This window comes from Brienomyrus brachyistius, chromosome 21 (genome assembly GCF_023856365.1).
Source record: "Brienomyrus brachyistius isolate T26 chromosome 21, BBRACH_0.4, whole genome shotgun sequence".
Taxonomy (NCBI): domain Eukaryota; kingdom Metazoa; phylum Chordata; class Actinopteri; order Osteoglossiformes; family Mormyridae; genus Brienomyrus; species Brienomyrus brachyistius.
In genome coordinates this window covers 11,527,113-11,545,540 of record NC_064553.1, presented here as the reverse complement: position 1 = coordinate 11,545,540, position 18,428 = coordinate 11,527,113, and the positions used below count along the sequence as shown (strand labels likewise).

Here is an 18,428-nt window from a genome sequence, read left to right as displayed (position 1 = left end):
TACAAACCGGCGTAAAGGTTTATGTCTCAGTCACTACGCACAAATAATTAAATTAATTTATTGTGCTATTACTACTTTGTGCTGACATTTTAAAAGTCAGATTTATGCAACTCGGAAAACAAAAAGAAATCGACTGCGAGTCCACCTTTGCAAGAATAAATGACACATGCCTCCTGTAAACTGGAAGCTTACAGAGTGCAGCAGAATATACACAAAACTGAGAGGGGGGGGGGAAATGGACACATAGACTGGTGACACTAAACACGACTGACATAGACAGGGATTTGCAGTTAGAAATCCCTCAGAATCTCATATCACTTTTCGCCTTCGGCAGCACTTGCATCAGAGTTGCAAGATTTCCTGATCATATCAACACCAACCACTGCTACCTTGGAGCTCCCAGTATCACACCACACAACCAGACTGAAAAACACCTTTTTGCCCACAGCTGTCAGGGTTATATCCTGAAGTTTGCTGAGCACTGAATACAGTGACATCTTATCATGCCGCAATCATTCTGCTGTCAGTTTCACACTATTTAAAACATTATTTCTGTATACCGGATAATGTATGTAATTTGCTCTACATTTTCACTTATATCCATCCATCGATCCATTTTCTATACTCGCTTGTCCTATGCAGGACTGCTGCAGACCCAGAGCATATCTGCGGGCAAAAGGCAGGAAACAAGCCAAGACCTTTTCTTATATTTCTTGTACAGTCGATGTGTGCATGTTCACATCTAGACCGTGCGCGTGTCCCTGCAACCCTATTGTTCATGTGTTATTTGCACTTTTGCATATGTTTTTACTTCACTGGAATGCTGCTAAATGAATCTTTGCTGCTCTATGAACAGTAACAATGAAGATCTGATCCATCTGTTTTCTGTAACCGCTCATGGGGGGGTCCAGAGTCTATCCTGGCACAAGGCAGGATGGGGCGCCAAACCATCACAGGGCACACACACACACACACACACACACACACACCATTCATCACACATGCACACCTATGGGCAATTTGGTAACTTCAATTAACCTCAGCATGTTTTTGGATTGGGGGGGGGGGGACCAGAGTACCCAGAGGAAACCCCCCCACGACACGGGGAGAACATGCAAACTCCACGCACATGGAACCCTGGGAACCCAAAAAAAGATTTATACTATTCCATTGCCTGATCTCTACCTCAACAAACCTTTTCACTTCGTTTTATTCCCCATTTCAATGTTTTGACAGACGGTTCTATATTGACAGCGGGCCAGTCAACACCATGGAGCCGGACATACTAGAAATAAATATATATACTTAATCTTAAATCCAATTGGATTCCTTATTTTGTTGCATAAGGGTATTGTGCAAACCATTGGCCAACCTGAGCAGTGTCATTTCGGCAGGATACATTATTTCCATAAATGAGACTGTTATCTCTGGGTGTGGATCGATTTCAGCCCTCAGGGTAAACCGGTGTTACTCTCTCACCCAGTTCTGGGCGGATATCAGCAGGGCACTCGCAGCGTCTGACAGAAACAGAGCTGACGAAGGGAATTGCCGGAACACGCTATACACTTCCAGTGCTATCGCTGCCCTCCTCCTTAACTCCCGGCTGCACCACAGATGATGCGGTATCCTGACACGTTTTATGATTTCGGAGGGATTTAATGACAGGGCTCACCACCTCCGTGTCTGCACTGCCCGTCACAAGTTGGCTCATGACAAAATTGCCCCAGTGATTCCAGTCCACTGATTTTCAACCCCCAAGACACTCGTGAAAGTTGTTCTGGTGAGACCAAGGTTCGGCAGGAGTGTGCTTAGTGTTAGGGACGGCAGACCGTGTCTTATGAGGTAAAATGGCTAGAGGCAAAGTAACTCACTGAGTGAATAAATTACAGAAAGGAACATCTTCTACAGTAGTTTAGTAAATCTAATCTGGCTCTGTCTGTCAATGGCTGACAGGTCCAACTAACATTGCAGAGCAAGACGGCTCTTCTCTGGCATAAGATTACCAGACTGTTCTTTCACAACACAGTGACTGCAGCCTGCCTCCGGTTTTCTGTACATTCAGCTTAAAAGGGAAATAAAATCAGCATCGGCTCCTCTATCAGCCAGACAGCCTGAGGAAAAATGGAAAACGACGTGTACAAGCTGGGCCAAAAAAAATCAATGGTGAAACCGACGTAGAACATTCGAGTTTCATTTTCATTATATCTCATAGTGGCGTCCTGCTACGAGCTTCAAAATCCATTCAGCAGTTTCCTAGTATCTAAACACAACAACCTTGTTATTAAGATTCAGGGACAAGTTGTCATTTTTTCCCCATATTAGCTTCACTCATATTCTGATAAGAAATGAACCAGACTTGGTGCTGATAAGCATGTTAACTTGAAATCGTTCCACATGATGCCCATTGAACCAAGGCAGTACGAACGATGGCAAGATGACTCCCAGAGACTTTGTTGCGATGGAAACAGAAAATTGAACGGAACGAAAAACCGAATTTGCTGTATGACTGTGAACCTTGCCATGCCTGTAGTCTGTGTCACTTTGTCTTCTCCCGAAACGTATTTATTATCTAGCATAAGCATACGAGGCAAATCGAGATAGTGGGGGCTCCTTTATAAATAAGAAACATCATTCGCTGAAAGCATCCCTGTGTAACATCCCCTCTGATTTTCGGAGATTTATCGTACATGTTAAATATGTTACAAATGAAAAAGAGGAGGTTATCCAAGGCAACTTACCCAAAACCAAATTAGCGAGAATTTAAGATGCACAGACCCCGAATACTCCGCAATGATCACATGCCTTTTGCCTCTAGTAATAATGAGATACATTATCTAAGTTCTTTCAAACATTACAATATAAAAGACTCAATATTTGGGAACACAGTTTGTTTACAGCACAATGCAAAACATCTACAGCTGCAGAATGAAACTGTGTTTAAATTATTATTACGTACCTTTTGTTTTATTGTATCTGTCAAGGTTTGTCAGCATAACCATTTCGAAACCTCTACTGAAGTCACCCGAATATGTATGTCCCGACCTCACCCACCTTGTCTGGATAAATAACACCTTTTGGAGTCATTTTGGTGGTGAAATTTAACAAATACTGTACGTTGCATGACTGGGGTGGCTTCGGAACCAAAACGGTGGCCAACCAACAAGGTATCAGCAACTTTTTGGAGAACAGAAGACATTCTTGTGACTTTCTGTTATCTTACTGCTTATTTGTACATATTTAAATGTTAGGGGTTTTCTGAGCAAAGCCACAGAAAAAACACCCCAAATAAATACCTTTAAGCATCATTTTCTTTGGTTTGATAAGACTTTTATCCAGTATTTTATACGGTGCAAACTAAACACGGACAATGCCTGCATCATAACTATTTCAGTTTCACACAATTCAGGTCTTTAAAAGTTTGTTTTATAAGTACATTACAAAAATCTGCATGTGTATAGTTTGGACCGGTAGTTTGGATTTAAGAACCATGAGTTTATGCTACTTGACACCCCATAATAATAATTCATAATTTAACTATACCCTTTAAAAGTAGCTTACTTTCACTTAACGTTAAAACCTTCAGAATGTTAGACAAGCCAATTGTGCACCCTTTGTACATAATAATAATAATAATAATAATAATCATGTTCACTCATACCTGAGTGATGAGGATTCGATCCTGCCTCAGTTGTGTCTGTGTGTGTGTGTGTGTGTCTGTGTGTAGAGTTTGCATATACCTTCCAGATACTCCAGTTTCCACCTGAAGCCCAAATGCATGCATTTAGAGTAAGCAGCGTCTATGAATTTCTAATGATGTGTACCCTGTGATGGGCTGGCATCCCACCTAGGGGGTGCCCTGTCTTCTTCCCTATTTTCCAGCTTCCCCCGCAACACCGTACTGGATAAGGAGCCGATAGATTGATTGATTTATAATAATATTACATACTCTACAATGCTTTTTCGTTCAGCCTCGTCATTAGTACAACGCAGATACCCGTCAGTATGTGTGCACAACAAAATTGCATTTCATCAGGAATGTACAGTAGGTGACAGGAATGAAGTGAATTCAGAGCAAGTCAAGTCAAGTCTGATTTAAACTCTATCCCTTAACGTGAAGCAACATCGAGCACTAGTGTATGTTGAAATGCTGTATGCAATAAATTTGCAGTAAGCATAAGACCAATAACAAAAAGCAATATTAACAGCCGTTCATCGTGTTATACAAATGTTTACACGACTATTACAGAAACACGCAAATGTGATCTTAAACGTGACTTTGAACTGAATTCCAAAATGTCATAGATACGCGTTATTTCTCACGACGAACCCCCCCATTGCATTTTCAAACGTCTACAACGTCTCGTTGCGCTTTCTTAAGACGCTGACCGATCGGAACTTCTCAAAAACAGGTGTGCGAAGCATCCTTGTCAACACTAATAGATACAAAGTTTCCGTCATGGAACAAGTTTGTGGGTTTTCAGGGAAATCACAATATTTACATTAACAAACAAAAATCAAGACAAGAAAGCAAGACTTTAACTAAACTCTCGGTTATATTTTACACAACCGTCTTGCACCGCAGGAACATAGAAGCATCTGAGCGAAAAGATCCCGTTATCCGAGTGACAGAAGCGCGCACATCAAAGCGCCCACATTCTCATGCACGCCGGCGCCCACCGGAGACTCCCACCCCCCTAAGCGCATTGTCCTTAGGCAGAGGATAAACTTACGGGGAAAAACTCACCCGGGACCACCCGATCACGTCAAATATCACCTGCGAAGCATTCTGTGTCCGAGAAGCTTAAAAAAGACAAGAAAAAAAGTGTTTTAAAACCAATTGCATTTGGTGGCGTGAGCGATGCACTCACACGCAACACAAAGCGAAGGTGCGTGTGCAACGCTGTCAATCAGCGAGGGAAGAAAGTGTGCTGCGAGTTACTGCCTCAAACTGGCTTGAAAACCCTAGTTGGAGGAAGTAAGAGGCAGGATGTGAGGTCACTTAAGCACCCCAAGAGGCAAAAATTGCACTTGTCATGTATAATGTGTCTTTTTGCTCATAAGTATGATTTTAACTTACGCTCCATTATAATGTTCTCTCTTCATTCTTACTCTGTATGTATTAACGCTTTAATGCAGCCACACATGAGTCAATTTACAATGCATGTGGTTATTTTATATTTTCATAACTGCAGCAGCTCTTCGTGCATACGAATCATACACGTGGGATTAAGCAGTTTAAAATAAACAACACGAAGCGAAAACGGCAATCTGCAGTTTGCTTGGGTTTTCAGATGAAACCTACGGAACTAGGATATTACTACGGAACTTAAGCAAATTCAAAATTCGCTTTCAAAGCCTTTTCGTTTAGTGCACATAGAAAATTTCATTGGTTCGATACCCTGGTATTTATTAGTACTGAAGTAACTAAATCAACACTCTCAAGAATATTGTTTTCAGTGTCATTAAACAGAATGTGGTCAGGTAGACCTGACCAAGCAAACAGCTTGATGGATTATGAATGTAGTTTATTTTATATATGCCTTTCATAATTCTCTGTAACTTTTTTTGCCCAGCTATTGCCAAAAGCAGCAAAATCCGGTAATGCAACCACCCCCGGCGCATACCATATTAGGTTTAAATACAAGTTTAGCATATACGATTACAATGACAGTTTTCATAGTACAAATATGGAAATCGACACTGCGCCTGTACCTAAATCGTCATAATTGTGGAATATCTCCACCTAGTGGTTCAATTTAAACCTACATCTTGAATGGTGTCAACCGGTCACTGATGGCGACAAAGCAGATTTTTTCCACACTTCAGAAGTGGATGGTAGTGGGCTATTTATACTCCGATGCCTTTTATTAAGTGATTTTATTAAGTAATTTGAAGAGTGTCTTCTATAAGCCATAGTTTTAATTTTATTGCAAAGTGCTCGATTACCGACTGTCACTCCTCATGGTTTCGCTCCAAATTTATAGTTGCTGTCTTTGTTCGTATGGCTTTCATTTTTCATTCCCATCTTTCCTTAAACTAATCAAACGTAGCGAATTTTTTATGTTTGTGAATGATAACAAACGTAGCTCGTCGTACAAAGATAGAAATGAAATGCAAGTTATATTCATATGCTATGCAGCTCTGGGGAAAATGAGGACACCATAGTTTCCCTGCTGTTACACATTTATACATTTTCATATTCGTTTATAAATTTTTGAGCGCATTTCATTCCAAATTCCAATCCAAACAAAAATATTGTCATTAATTTGCAGAAAATTATAAATAAAAAATACAATTTTGTTGTACAGTGATTGATGCAAACTGAAAAAAGTTGAAACAGAATCTTGGTCTGGATTTCTCCTTTCTGGACCTGAACTGTCCACCTCTGACCAGCATATTTGGCGTGGAGCATTGTCCTGCTGGAAAACCCTGCTGGGGAACATGGTCTGAGCAGATGTAAGCAAGTATTTTTTCAAGATAACCTTAAATATTGCTTGAATCATATGTCCTTCACAGAGACAAACCTGTTCAATCCCAGCCTCGCTGAAGCTCCTCTAGATCATCAGCAACACTCCACCCAATTTTTACAGTAGACGCCATACACCGGGGCTTGTAGCTTCTCCAAGTCTTTGTCTAATCATCAGAAATTTAGGCGTTGGGCAGAGCTGAAACTCATGAGAGAAAATGGTCTTCTGCAAGCTCCAGCATGGCTCCTGTCTGCTTCTCATTGATGAAGGACTTCTGCCTTGCTTTGTGGGACTTGCTTTGTGGTTCTAGGAGCCTATTTCAAATCATCCTCACTGTGCGCTTCACACCACTTAAAGTTTCCCAATCTCTTTGAAGGTCACTTGATGTGAATCCTTCGATTCATGAGGCGCTGCCGGATGAGTTGGTGGTCCTCCCTAACATTATAAAGGCACTTCTGCCCTTTGCTTGACTGGTTTTTGATTGTCTCCTGCTTCCCCTTGTTCTTGGATATCTTCTGCCAGAACAACTAGGGTAGCAATCCTCTTCTGTTTAGTCAAACTTTAAAAAATGTTTAATGTTTGGCAAGGTTAGTGGTTGTAGCATAATGTACTATTGGTTATGTTTTCATGATGTCCATTTGGTCCTATTAAAATAAGATAAAGTCCATAGCAGTAATTACTATTCTGCACTTGGTATGGTTGCCATAGAAATATAAATGCAGTTTTAAAAACATATGGTGTGGCCTCTGAAAAATTTCCGGAGCCGTACACGATGACAATCCGTACAAGAAACAGTTCAATCATTCCTTGTCATTCTGCAGTGAAGAGTACAGAAATGTTATACAAAACCTCTGCATTTATTGTGGTCTTAAAAGCTAAATATCCAATCGCTAACCATGTATCCTGGCCGTGGTCTCTGGGTTTGCCAGCTATATCCTATGCAGCATACAGCAGTGTTTCCCACAGCAGACAGTCCATGTTTTCTGGGAACTGAAAGGGAGCAAAAATGTGGACTGTTTAGCAGTGAGTTGGGATGGAGCAAAAACATGGACCGTCTGAGGGTACCTAAGGACCGTGTTGGGAGGCACTGGCATAGGGCACGAGGCTGCAGTTCACCCTGGATGAATTCCCAGGACAGCATACAGAGTACAGACACACACAACCATGCACTGCGGGCAAATTAAAGATGCTTATTAGCCCAAAACAGTATAATCCCATCCAGTCCCCGGGGATCCACAGTCAGTCCATGTTTTTGCTCCCCCTGCCAGACAGTACAACCCGGCCTAAAATACATTTAGCCAGACTGTGCAATGAAACCCATGTTACCCCACAAAACACAGAGTGGAGATGGGATTCAAACCTCCAAGTCCTCAAGGTGTGAGGTAACAATATTTCATTGTCTCGTTTACTCATTAATCTGATTCAAAATTTCTAAATCCTCTTTTTCTTTTTTAAGCAACTTCCAGGGGTGGGCTGGCCAACCAGAAGTGCTTCCTGGTTGGCCGGTCGAATGAGGGCTGGTCAGTGGCAAAATGTACCATGAGGGTGTCCAACATGAAATCGGGCCGCTTCACAGAAAATTCTGGGCTGCTTTTTGTTGTCAGTCCACCCCTGATAACTTCAGCCTGTCACATTATAAATATTAAGACGCACTTTACTGATTCTGGATTAATTATTCATATAATTCTAGAATTGTTTATTTAAAAAATTAATGTTAGTGCAGTAGGTTGGCTAATATTAGACATTTTATATTTTTCAAAGTAGAAAAAACACAGTAATTCCTTAATACAATGATTCAAACACAATAAATAAATGTACTAATGTTCTGTTGACTGTTACAAGTGAAAACATTATTCTGTTGGTGTTTCGTGCAGATGTACCCTCGACGTGTGATCTGATCACAGCCCGTCTTCAGCTCCCTTACGTCATTGTCTTATCAGTGCGAATGTGCGCGCCATACTCCCCCTGGTTATCCTGTTAGAGTTGTTTATGGACTGAACTATCACGGAAAACATGCCTGAAACACAAAGTACGTCTTTCTAGGAAGAAACAAACATTTCTGATGAAAATAAATGGAACGTTCAGTGATTTTGTACATTTCATTACCTGATGATCTTAGTTTGGCCATTTAAAAGGTGTGGTCTTTATTTAGGCCAATGAAATATGGAAATCACATAAATCGTTCATTTTCATAACAGGTTACGACGGAACTCATATCATAATGTATTCGTTTGCAATGTTACTTAGAAGCTTTTGGCAATGGCGTCGTCTACAGACCAAGAATTTCAATAAGCATAAGCACAAATACATTAAGATAAAAGTCGTGCAAACCCTCATCCGTACGTTGCCGTAAAGTCTGAAAGTCAGTTGTTCAGATCAGCCGAATTCTTGTGTAATCCGATATATTAAATACTCGATGGCAACATTTGAACTTTTTCGATCTGTCAGAGAATTTTATTTTAACAACGACAACAATGATAATAAACCTTCAGATTTCACGCACTGGAAAGGCCTTAAATAGTTCTACAGAACATTTCTCAATTATCGCAAGAAAGAGGACCGTCCTGTTTTGCAGTCAATTCTTTTGTAATAAACTTTACTCAAAAGTCTAAACAGGCATGTGACAAACAAGCGAGCTAGAAAATGCAATTCGAGTGAAATTAGTCACATATGAGTAGAGTACAACAGGAGAGATTGAATAATAAATCCATATTATTTGAAGTAAATCTTTTCTTTTTAGCTTAATTTTAGAGCATGAACCAGGGCGCTGTGTCGCTATCTGAGTTAATTAAGGCACATCCCCAAAACCTCGAAAACCGTGGTCCGCAGGATTGGCTTCAGACCCTTCGCCAAGGCCATCTGACCCCACGCTTTCCAAGGCTTGTACGTCACTGTAGAGAAAGGCGTCCTAGTGTAAATACAAATGCACATGCAGTACCCATTATTTACCAACAGATGGCGGGAAAACTCTTCAAAAAGACAATACAGCCTAATTGAAAACTAAAATTAACAGGTCTTCAACATCAAATGCTTCAGCGATTCGTTCCTAACACATCGCAGGTCTACATCAGTAGCAGCCGTTGTAATCTTAGTATCACGCGTAAACCCACAATATTCTCCATAACTTTAAAGCTCGCATTTTCATTAAATATTTTAAATCAATTTATTTAAATTTATTGGTAATATAACTGAAACTCCAGGTTTTGGGGAATAATTGGGAAGTTCATAAAAAATGTTATTTTTTTCACACCTTCTGCATTTCACTTGGAAAAACACGCGCCGCTGTAAACAAAGGAAACCCAGACCGCGAAAAATAATTATTATCAACTGATCAATAGATCAACATATCGAATAAATATAAATTGTTTAAGAGAAAAAATAAATAAATAATAAATTCAGGTACAGTCGGTGAATTCTGGAGAAAAAAATTGTAACTACTAGATTTCTGTTAGAGTTCTTTCTGCTTACCGTGTCCCCCTACAGCCTGGATGAAATGGTTCAGCCCAGCATATATCTTCAGCGGAGGCGCGTTTGCCTTGAATAAACGTGAGCTGTCAGTGGAGGAGTGTGCAGGACAGAAGGAAGAAATGGGGAACAACAGTTCATATGGAGATGCGTTAGATACTTTATAGATAATATTCCTGCATTACACAATAAGAGGACTGCAAGAACATCCTCTGAAACTTGTGTTTTTGCATAATAGTTTACAGAACACTAGATAATGCTGCCGTGGAAGAAGAACAAATTCGAGCTTATAGAGGAAGACAAACAGGCTAAGCAGAAGGGATATGCCGTGAGTTTGAACTACTCTGCGCTGACCTCCTTCGCCAAGTCCTGCCCGGAGAGTGCACTTAACCGGGTAGGAAGTATGTTCAAATCCAGGAGAAAAAAGGTCAAGATCACCAACGAGGACCCCACTTATACGGTCCTTTACTTGGGGAATGCCACTACCATTCAGTCGAAGGGAGACAGCTGCACGGATGTAGCCGTGAGCAAGATCTGGAAGAAAAGCGAAATGGGAAAGAACGGCACGAAGATGCGGCTGACCATAAGCGCGCAGGGCATCCGGATGGTGCATCTCGACGACAAGGCGAGGAGACCAGGACATTTGTATTTACTGCACCGGATAACCTACTGCGTCGCCGACCCGAGATTTCCCAAGATCTTCGCTTGGATCTACAGGCATGAGATGAAGCATAAAGCCGTGATGCTCAGATGTCATGCGGTGCTCGTGTCTAAGCCGGAGAAAGCAAAAGCCATGGCGCTGCTTCTATATCAGACGTCGTCTAACGCTTTGGCCGAGTTTAAAAGGTTAAAACGAAGGGACGATGCCAGGCATCAGCAGCAACAGCTAATCGGAGAGCAAACGATCCCTCTGGTTCCTATTAGGAAGCTCCTCAACGGCCAATGTTATTACAAGCCGCCTGTGGAGCGCAGCCGCAGCGCACCAAAACTTGGCTCCATCACCGAGGACTTAGTTGGGGAAGAGGAAGAGGAAAAGGCCATGCACTATGAATGCGAGGATATTTTTGACAGCGATTGCTTGTCCAACGGTAAGCAGGAACTGTCGCAGATCATCAGCGACCTGGGGGAGATGTGCATCGGCAACGACGTACAAACGCTGAAGGCGGACCTGCGGGTTACCCGGCTCCTGTCGGGCGAGAGCACCGGGAGCGAGTCGTCCATAGAGAGCGGCCAGGAGCCCATCCCTTTATCTAATGGTCACGTTGAAGGAAAATTGCAGGAAATCGGCTGACTGTACTTAACATGCACGTCTATAACGTGCAAACAGTGTTTTCCCCTCTCACGCTATTTGTACTGTCCATCTTAAAGTCCTTTACGTGCCTCCACAAAAAATCACTTGAAAATATGAACTCTAAAGACAATAACTTATGTTACGATTAATTTTATTTTATTTTAAAATACACAATGGCACTACAGTTTTTGGCAAAATCTACTACTGCTGCGAAGCGGTGGCCCAGGTGAATCTCTAAAAGTGGAATTTAACGCTGATACCTTGACCTGTTGCGCTTAAAAATATGCTGAGTTAAACCGTTTCCCCGAAGAACCCAATTCATAACTGTAATTTTTAATTTGCAACCTTTACCAGTGAGAAATCGACGTCTTCATCACTCACTGTTGTGAGTTTAACCTTTCTGTACCGTCTTTGAGTGTTGCGTCGTTAAACACATCGTGGCATGATAAATGTTCTTTCCAAAAATAAATGTTTTATCTTTGCTGTGCAAAAGGAAACACGCTAAAGTATTATTATGTACATAGTAATTAATTGTATGTATGATAAAATGTTTGTTTTTTATATAAAGTGTATGTTTTCTCTGGACCAATGACAAATAAAAAAATTTAAATAATCTTTTACATTTGTTCAGAACTTTTTCATGTTAGTAAATTATGTGGCATTCTTCATTTCTTGGGGACTTTCCATATTTGTTTTTCTTTCATTAGTACCCATAATGAACTGTGATATTGAAGAGACCAGGTATGATTTAAAATATTGCCACATACAATTGTCATGTTGCTCTACTCCTGTGAGGAAACAGAAGCAAATATATTTTTATCAGTCTTTTAGGACAAGTAAATATTTATTGAAGAAAGGGGAATTATTGTTGAACTGAATGTTTCAATAGTTGAAAAGATTAAAAAAAATATATATTTATCCCCTAGCTTGTCAGAATAAACCATCAGGCAAGAATGCGTTTGTTCACCTGTGGTCAATTTGCTGTGGCAGACAAGTTCTGGAAACTTCATTGTGCCACTGACCAATCAGAGAGCGTCAGCAGCTGCCCTCTGGGCTTTTCGGGTTCTTCGGAGACAAGCATGAACACTGATCGGTGATAGACTCTGTGCAGTGTGACTGGCGCTAAGGCTGTTCCTGCTAACCTTCACCCTAAGCAGAAAGCCCAGCCGTGTTGCCTATATCCCTGACTAGCTTGGTGATTCAGACATGACACTAAGACGATAGGTCTTATATGTGGCTTTGTATATAGAAACATGGAACAGAAAGGGAGAGGATGGCATTGGTAATTCAGGTTCCACTCTCAGATTTACGGTGGTAGCTGCTACACAAGATAGGCCTCACCCTGCCCCCGTCAGAGGAAAAACGAGCACAACCAGGGTTCTGGAGATTCTGCTCCAACTACAGCTTTGTCAGGCAGAACTTAACCTTTCGCATTTCTCGCTCCTGGTACAAAAAGTCGTTCTGGAAAGAAAATCTGCTTAAAAAGCTAAGTGTCTCTGCTACAATTCCATAAAAATCAATTTGAAACTTTATGTCCCCCTACAAAGAATTTCCAGTTCGAAGATTTACAAAAACAAAATAAACCTGCCGACTGCTGAAAAATCACAATGTCAGATATACAATACAGCTGTGGGGGGGGGGGGGGGGGGGGGGGGATCCTCTTCCCAGCTGTGCTCAGAGATCCCCAAGTTTATGGCAGATCAACGCTAAACCGAAACCTGCTTCACAAAACTTTACTATATTTGCAGCCTGTCTATAACTGAGATGAAAACCACAGGACGGACTTCTGCTGTAAACAGGGCAATTACTTTAAATGATCCACCCTCCCACCCCCTGCCTCCAGCACAAAAATGAAGGAGAAGCTGCTTTGTAGGTGGAACAAGTCCGCTGGAACAATCGTCCGTCACAGCATGGCTACGCCCTCTGTATGCCATCCAGTGTAATTACACTGAAGAGAGTTTTTAACGTCGCTGAAGACGACGGCCTGCGTGAGACAGACCAGACTTGAAATGTCACGCGAGGCATTCCGAAACGAGGCGATTTCACATGCACCCCTTTAAAGCGTAACACACAAATTGCAGGAGAGACCCACACTCTCTTCTTGGTGTACATCATAGCTCAAAATAACCAGATTGGCTAATCACTGGCAGCCATTTATGTGACTGCAAATGCATAGGATTGGATTTGGGTGTAAATCTTGGTAACCCAATAACATTAAAATACAAACCGTATCATATATTTGGATTTCCTTGAACATTTCTGCAGTTCCTTTCCATGGCCTTAAAGGACGGCAATAATGAAGCATTTTTTGAAAGTACCCTAAGTACAGATGCTCCCAGCACGACTTCTGGCCGCTACTCCCGCCGCGCAGCAGCGTAGCGTACGTACTCCCGGCATCCTAGTTCTTTGTACTAGCGAGTACCCTTAAAAGGATGTTGAATAACGGCTTACGAACATTTCCGGTTACGAACGGCCGTTCGGAACGTATCTCATTCGTAAGTAGAGGAGCGTCTGTATGTCTATAATATTGCATCACTACTGCATGCAGAGATTGCAATTTCAGGTCCAGAAAGTAAAAATCCAGACCAGGATTTTGTTTCAACCAACCACTTGAGTACTATATGACTGACTTTTTATGCTCAACTGGTTGGTTGAAACAAAACCATGGTCTGGATTTGTACTTTCTGAACCTGAAATCTCCACCTCTCACTGTATTTAACCTCATGTTCATTATACATCAAAACCATATACAGGACATTCACCTATTTACCAGCCCCTGAATTATGTGCGAGTGACAATCAATGCATTTGCACGTCTGCCTGTCACTGCAGAAGCCAATGAAAAGGATGGATTATTTTCTATGAAGCACATGCAGATAGGCATGCAAAGCATGTCCTGCGGCAGCCCAGCAATGTTGACATACACGTTGCATGATCACATGAGCCTATGAGATGGAGAGGCAAAGAGAAGGAGTTTATTGCGAAAAAATTTGGCTACGGAGAGTGACTATTTCCGCAGAACTATTTCTGGCCATCATACCGTTACGGGTTGTAATTTTGCAATCAGGACGTACTATTTTGCCATCGCAATGAACTTTTCTTGCTGTTGAGAGTCATGACTGGTTCCTCAAGAAGATTATGAGCCATAAGGTCAGACTAACAAGTGCTTGATTTGCTTGTTTGTTCTGAGTATACGAATACTGGCTATTGAATATTTCTTTTCAATATAGCCTTTATTATATATTTATAATAAATTAATGCAATTATTATATTATTTATTATATTATATTAGGTAACATTTACATTAACTGCACCTTTATAATGCTTTTATATTGCATTCATAAAACGTTCAGTACACCATCATAATGTTTTCATTAAGTATTCATAAAACATTCATAAACATCATGTATGTATACCTTACCATCCTAACATCCCTTACAGCTGTAATATACAACATAATACAACAAATTTAACAAACATTATAATTGAATAATCATGTAATGTGTGTTATTGATGTATATTAATGTATTAATGTATATTAATGTATATTCCATGGCATTCCCCAGGGATGTTAGGATGTTAATGTATACTTACATGTTGCGTATGAATGTTCTATGAAGGTGCTACCTTATATTATGGGGCTATGGAGAAAAGTGTGTTTGTGTGTGAGTGTGTGTGTGTGTGTGTGTGTGTGTGTGTGTGTACATTTGGGGGGCAGGCTTAGATTTGAGGAGATTAGCAAAATTTGAGGGGGGGTTCAAGTTTGTATTTTAATTACATGGGTACATGCCTAATCAGTGATGGAGAAATTTTTATTTTTCTGGGGGGGAGGGGGTGGGCAGAAAGTTAACATGGCTACGTGCCTGCCTTCCATAACTCACGGGGGAGCAATTCAGCTAATCTGCTGTAGGCTGCTAGCTTGGTCCCCATAAGAAATGCTGCCCCCCCCCCCATCTACACCCAAGCAGGCTTAATTCTTAGCACACATCCAAAATGACAAGCTCCAATCCAAAAGCCCCTCTTAGTGTCTCGCAGAGCCCCCCCCCCCCATGGCCTCTTAAGTCGCCGTCGGCCAGCAGTGGTCACCATGTGCGTCGCCCAAATCCACCACACAAGGTGCTAAACTTCTGGCTGCAGTTCTGCCCGATTTCCCAGTGGAAAGCATTACAGGTCACCAGTATCAAATAAGAGAACAGGCCAGTATCAAATGAAAGAGCAGAGAAATCATTTTGTGTCACACTACTGGCTCAGTAAAGCACTCAGACAGCTGCTGGTTTGATGTGCATGCAGGTAATTTGCACATTTTAATCCAAAAGACCTAGCCAGCATCTGAGGGTAATAGTAGTGACTAAAATTTTTAAGTTTACACATTAGTTGAGCGATAAATATTTGTTCAAATGCACGATGCAACCTTGGTATTTATTTTACTTTGCGACTACTTTGTGACTATTTTACTTTGGTTCTACAGGCTGTTTTGTTTCAGTCTTTTTTTTCTGGACTACCCTTGTGAATATTTTCCATTTCCTGTAGCAGTGAGGGTGTGAGGTAAATATTTTCTTTTTTTTCTGTGTGGAAACTGTCACGGCTAAAAGCGTTTCCTTGTGTTTTTATGTGTCTGTTCAACACACAGTGTGTGTCGCTCAAAACAGAAACGCGACATACAAAACAAAATGGAATGTGTGGCCAGCAGACCTCAAAACAGCGAGTGAGCGAGCAAGAGGGAGAAGGCCGGGGCGTGCGAAAAACTTACCCGGTACCAGGTCCCGCCCTCCCTTCCGCTTCTTTGTGTCCGTCCCCTGGTACTATGCAGAGCTAGCCAGCATTCAGACGGCTCGCTAGTGTCTGAACACACGGGCAGAGAAGCACACATATGCTCTGACAGACAAACAGAGAGGCCATGGAGAAATTCAGATAGATGGACAAACATGCACACAAACACACAGGCGTGCAGAGTCTCAAACCGATAAATGCGCAGACAGACACGCAAACATAGACACATATGCATACACAGCTACGATTTATACACAGAATATACACACACAAACCTGTACACATTCAGAAACGTAGACAACCAAACAAATCATATAGAAACCAACATATAGACAAAACTAGACAGATACACATATATGCGGAAGGAAACGTGACAAGCAGGACAGACGCACTCTCACACATAAGACACACACACACACACACACATATACGCACTCACAAACATGTACAGAGGCCCACAAACCCTCAAGGGAAACCGATTAAAATAAGCATTGAAGAGAGAGACAGGCACATTCATACACACATCTGCGGCCGGTTTGTTTTTCCACAGGCTTTGACCTTGTTTATGAGATACGGTTTTCTACCGTCCAGCTGCATTTGCTAAGAAAGTTCTGTCAATGTTGTGGTGTCGCTCCTCAAAATGAGAGAGAAAGCCAGATTCACTCTGGAAGAGGGAGAGCGGATACTAGTGATTTCTTTTCTATACTGATGTTGACCCCGATATTTGGTGCCGGTCCAACCGCTGCCCGGTACCAGTTCGTGTCCTGTTCTCTGTATGGCTGAAAAAACAATCAATATCAACATTAGAATTGATCCTGAAAATTAAACATTCAATATGGAAAAAATCCTGCAGATGACACGAAACATGTTAAAAGACAACAAAACCTCACCGAGCCATCAGTCCCATCACCAGCATATTTTGATTAACTTGAGAACAGCTGGAGTTTGTGGCATACAGGAATTGAGCCGCAAAGAGAGACTAGTTACACTGCAGTTCCAGCACAGTTCCAGCTTGCATCTCGATGCATTTCGACCAATCAGATGGTGGTGACGCAACCAGCTCAGTTTGGTCACGCTTTCGGTATACGGGGGGCCATGTCAACATGGGTACGGCTCGGCTACAGCTCGGTTAATGACTCGGCTACGGCTCGGTTACCGCTCGGCTACGGCTCGGCTACAGCTTCGGGTACAGCTCGGCTACGGCTCGGCTACGGCTCGGCTCAATTACGGCTCGGCTACGGCTCGGCTTGGCTACGGCTCGGCTCCAGCTCGGCTCGGCTCGGCTCAGCTCGGCTATGGCTCAGGTACAGCTCAGCTAGGGCTCGGCTACGGCTCGGTTACAGCTCGGCTCGGTTACGGCTCGACTACGGCTCGGCTCAATTACGGCTCGGCTACGGCTCGGCTTGGCTACGGCTCGGCTCCAGCTCGGCTCGGCTCGGCTATGGCTCAGGTACAGCTCAGCTAGGGCTCGGCTACGGCTTGGTTACAGCTCGGCTCGGTTACGGCTCGACTACGGCTCGGGTACGGCTCAGCTAGGGCTTGGCTATGGCTCGGTTACGGCTTGCCTACTGCTTGGCTCCAGCTCGGCTCGGCTCAGCTCGGCTACAGCTCAGGTACAGCTCAGCTAGGGCTCGGCTACGGCTGGGCTCCAGCTCGGCTCGGCTCAGCTAGGGCTCAGCTATGACTTGGTTATGGCTTGACTACGGCTCAGCTCCAGCTCGGCTCAGCTAGGGCTCGGCTACGGCTCGGGTACGGCTCACATACTTCACAATGGGAAACTGTCAGTTCTCTGTATAGCTCGGTTCTTGGTGGAAGTTGAAATGACCCAGTACTGCGAATCCCTGAACAGCGTGTACGTGCTTATGGCTCCTGATGCCAGTTAAACGTAGAACAGTGATTAAAGGGAACAGACTGCCAAAAACTAATTAAAAACAGCTGACAGCTTCCAAATGCCTTCGCAATAGTAATTCTTAGTGGACTAGAAACCATCTTCACGCCCCATGACAAGCATGGCTGTGGACAGTAAATGGAAAGCGAGTGTTTTCTTATGGTAGAAATATTTCTGCATTTCACATTACGTAGTCACATGGTAAAAAAGTGTGTGCCCTTTGTGTGCCCAGGGATGCATGTTTGGGATTCCATGCATATCTGCTCCCCTGTGACTCATTCTGGGGGGGGGGGGCAATGACTTGTGCTGGGATCCGTAAACATTACCTGTTGCTCCTCTCCCATCTGCCCACTCTGTAGGTGTGGTGGATGATCTGTAGGCCAGGTCACCTTGCTTTTGTTGGGCTGATGGAGAATTTGCCGCTGCCGGCACTTTCCATGACATAACCAGCCATCCGGCTGGCTGGCACACAGTAACCCCTCAGTATGCGTTGTGATTTGAGCTGACACACATAGTGTTACGCAGTCAAAGAAAATGCTTAAAGCTAT

General features: G+C 42.5%; 2 protein-coding genes and 1 long non-coding RNA gene across 10 annotated transcripts in view; 1 reads left to right on the top strand and 2 right to left on the bottom strand.

Annotated features, from left to right (window-relative positions):
• The window catches only part of LOC125716348 (polyamine-transporting ATPase 13A3-like), a 35,108-nt gene extending 30,150 nt beyond the window's left edge, over positions 1–4,958 (bottom strand). For 7 of the 8 annotated variants that reach the window (XM_048988538.1, XM_048988537.1, XM_048988542.1 and 4 more), the window contains exon 1: positions 4,745–4,958. The gene's annotated coding sequence lies outside the window, so the exon portion shown is untranslated. Of the gene's footprint in view, positions 1–4,730 lie in introns of all 8 variants that reach the window. The other variant, XM_048988539.1, reaches the window with a different exon arrangement.
• A 1,355-nt stretch (positions 4,959–6,313) lies between these two features.
• Positions 6,314–16,437, bottom strand: LOC125716918 (uncharacterized). The gene is made up of 6 exons (XR_007384435.1): positions 15,973–16,437; positions 9,936–10,018; positions 8,348–9,375; positions 8,006–8,092; positions 7,363–7,457; positions 6,314–7,282 (listed from the first exon to the last, which is right to left on the bottom strand). It is a non-coding gene; the product is annotated as an uncharacterized LOC125716918 (long non-coding RNA).
• Positions 10,016–11,841, top strand: LOC125716917 (protein FAM43A-like). The gene has a single exon (XM_048989753.1). The coding sequence runs from the start codon at positions 10,189–10,191 to the stop codon at positions 11,221–11,223; it is 1,035 nt and encodes a 344-aa protein (XP_048845710.1). The 5' UTR covers positions 10,016–10,188; the 3' UTR covers positions 11,224–11,841.
• Positions 16,438–18,428: the final 1,991 nt, after the last annotated feature.

Excerpts from the sequence above, each read along its gene's own strand:
- LOC125716917 (XM_048989753.1), top strand. The coding sequence starts at position 10,189 with ATGCTGCCGTGGAAGAAGAACAAATTCGAGCTTATAGAGGAAGACAAA.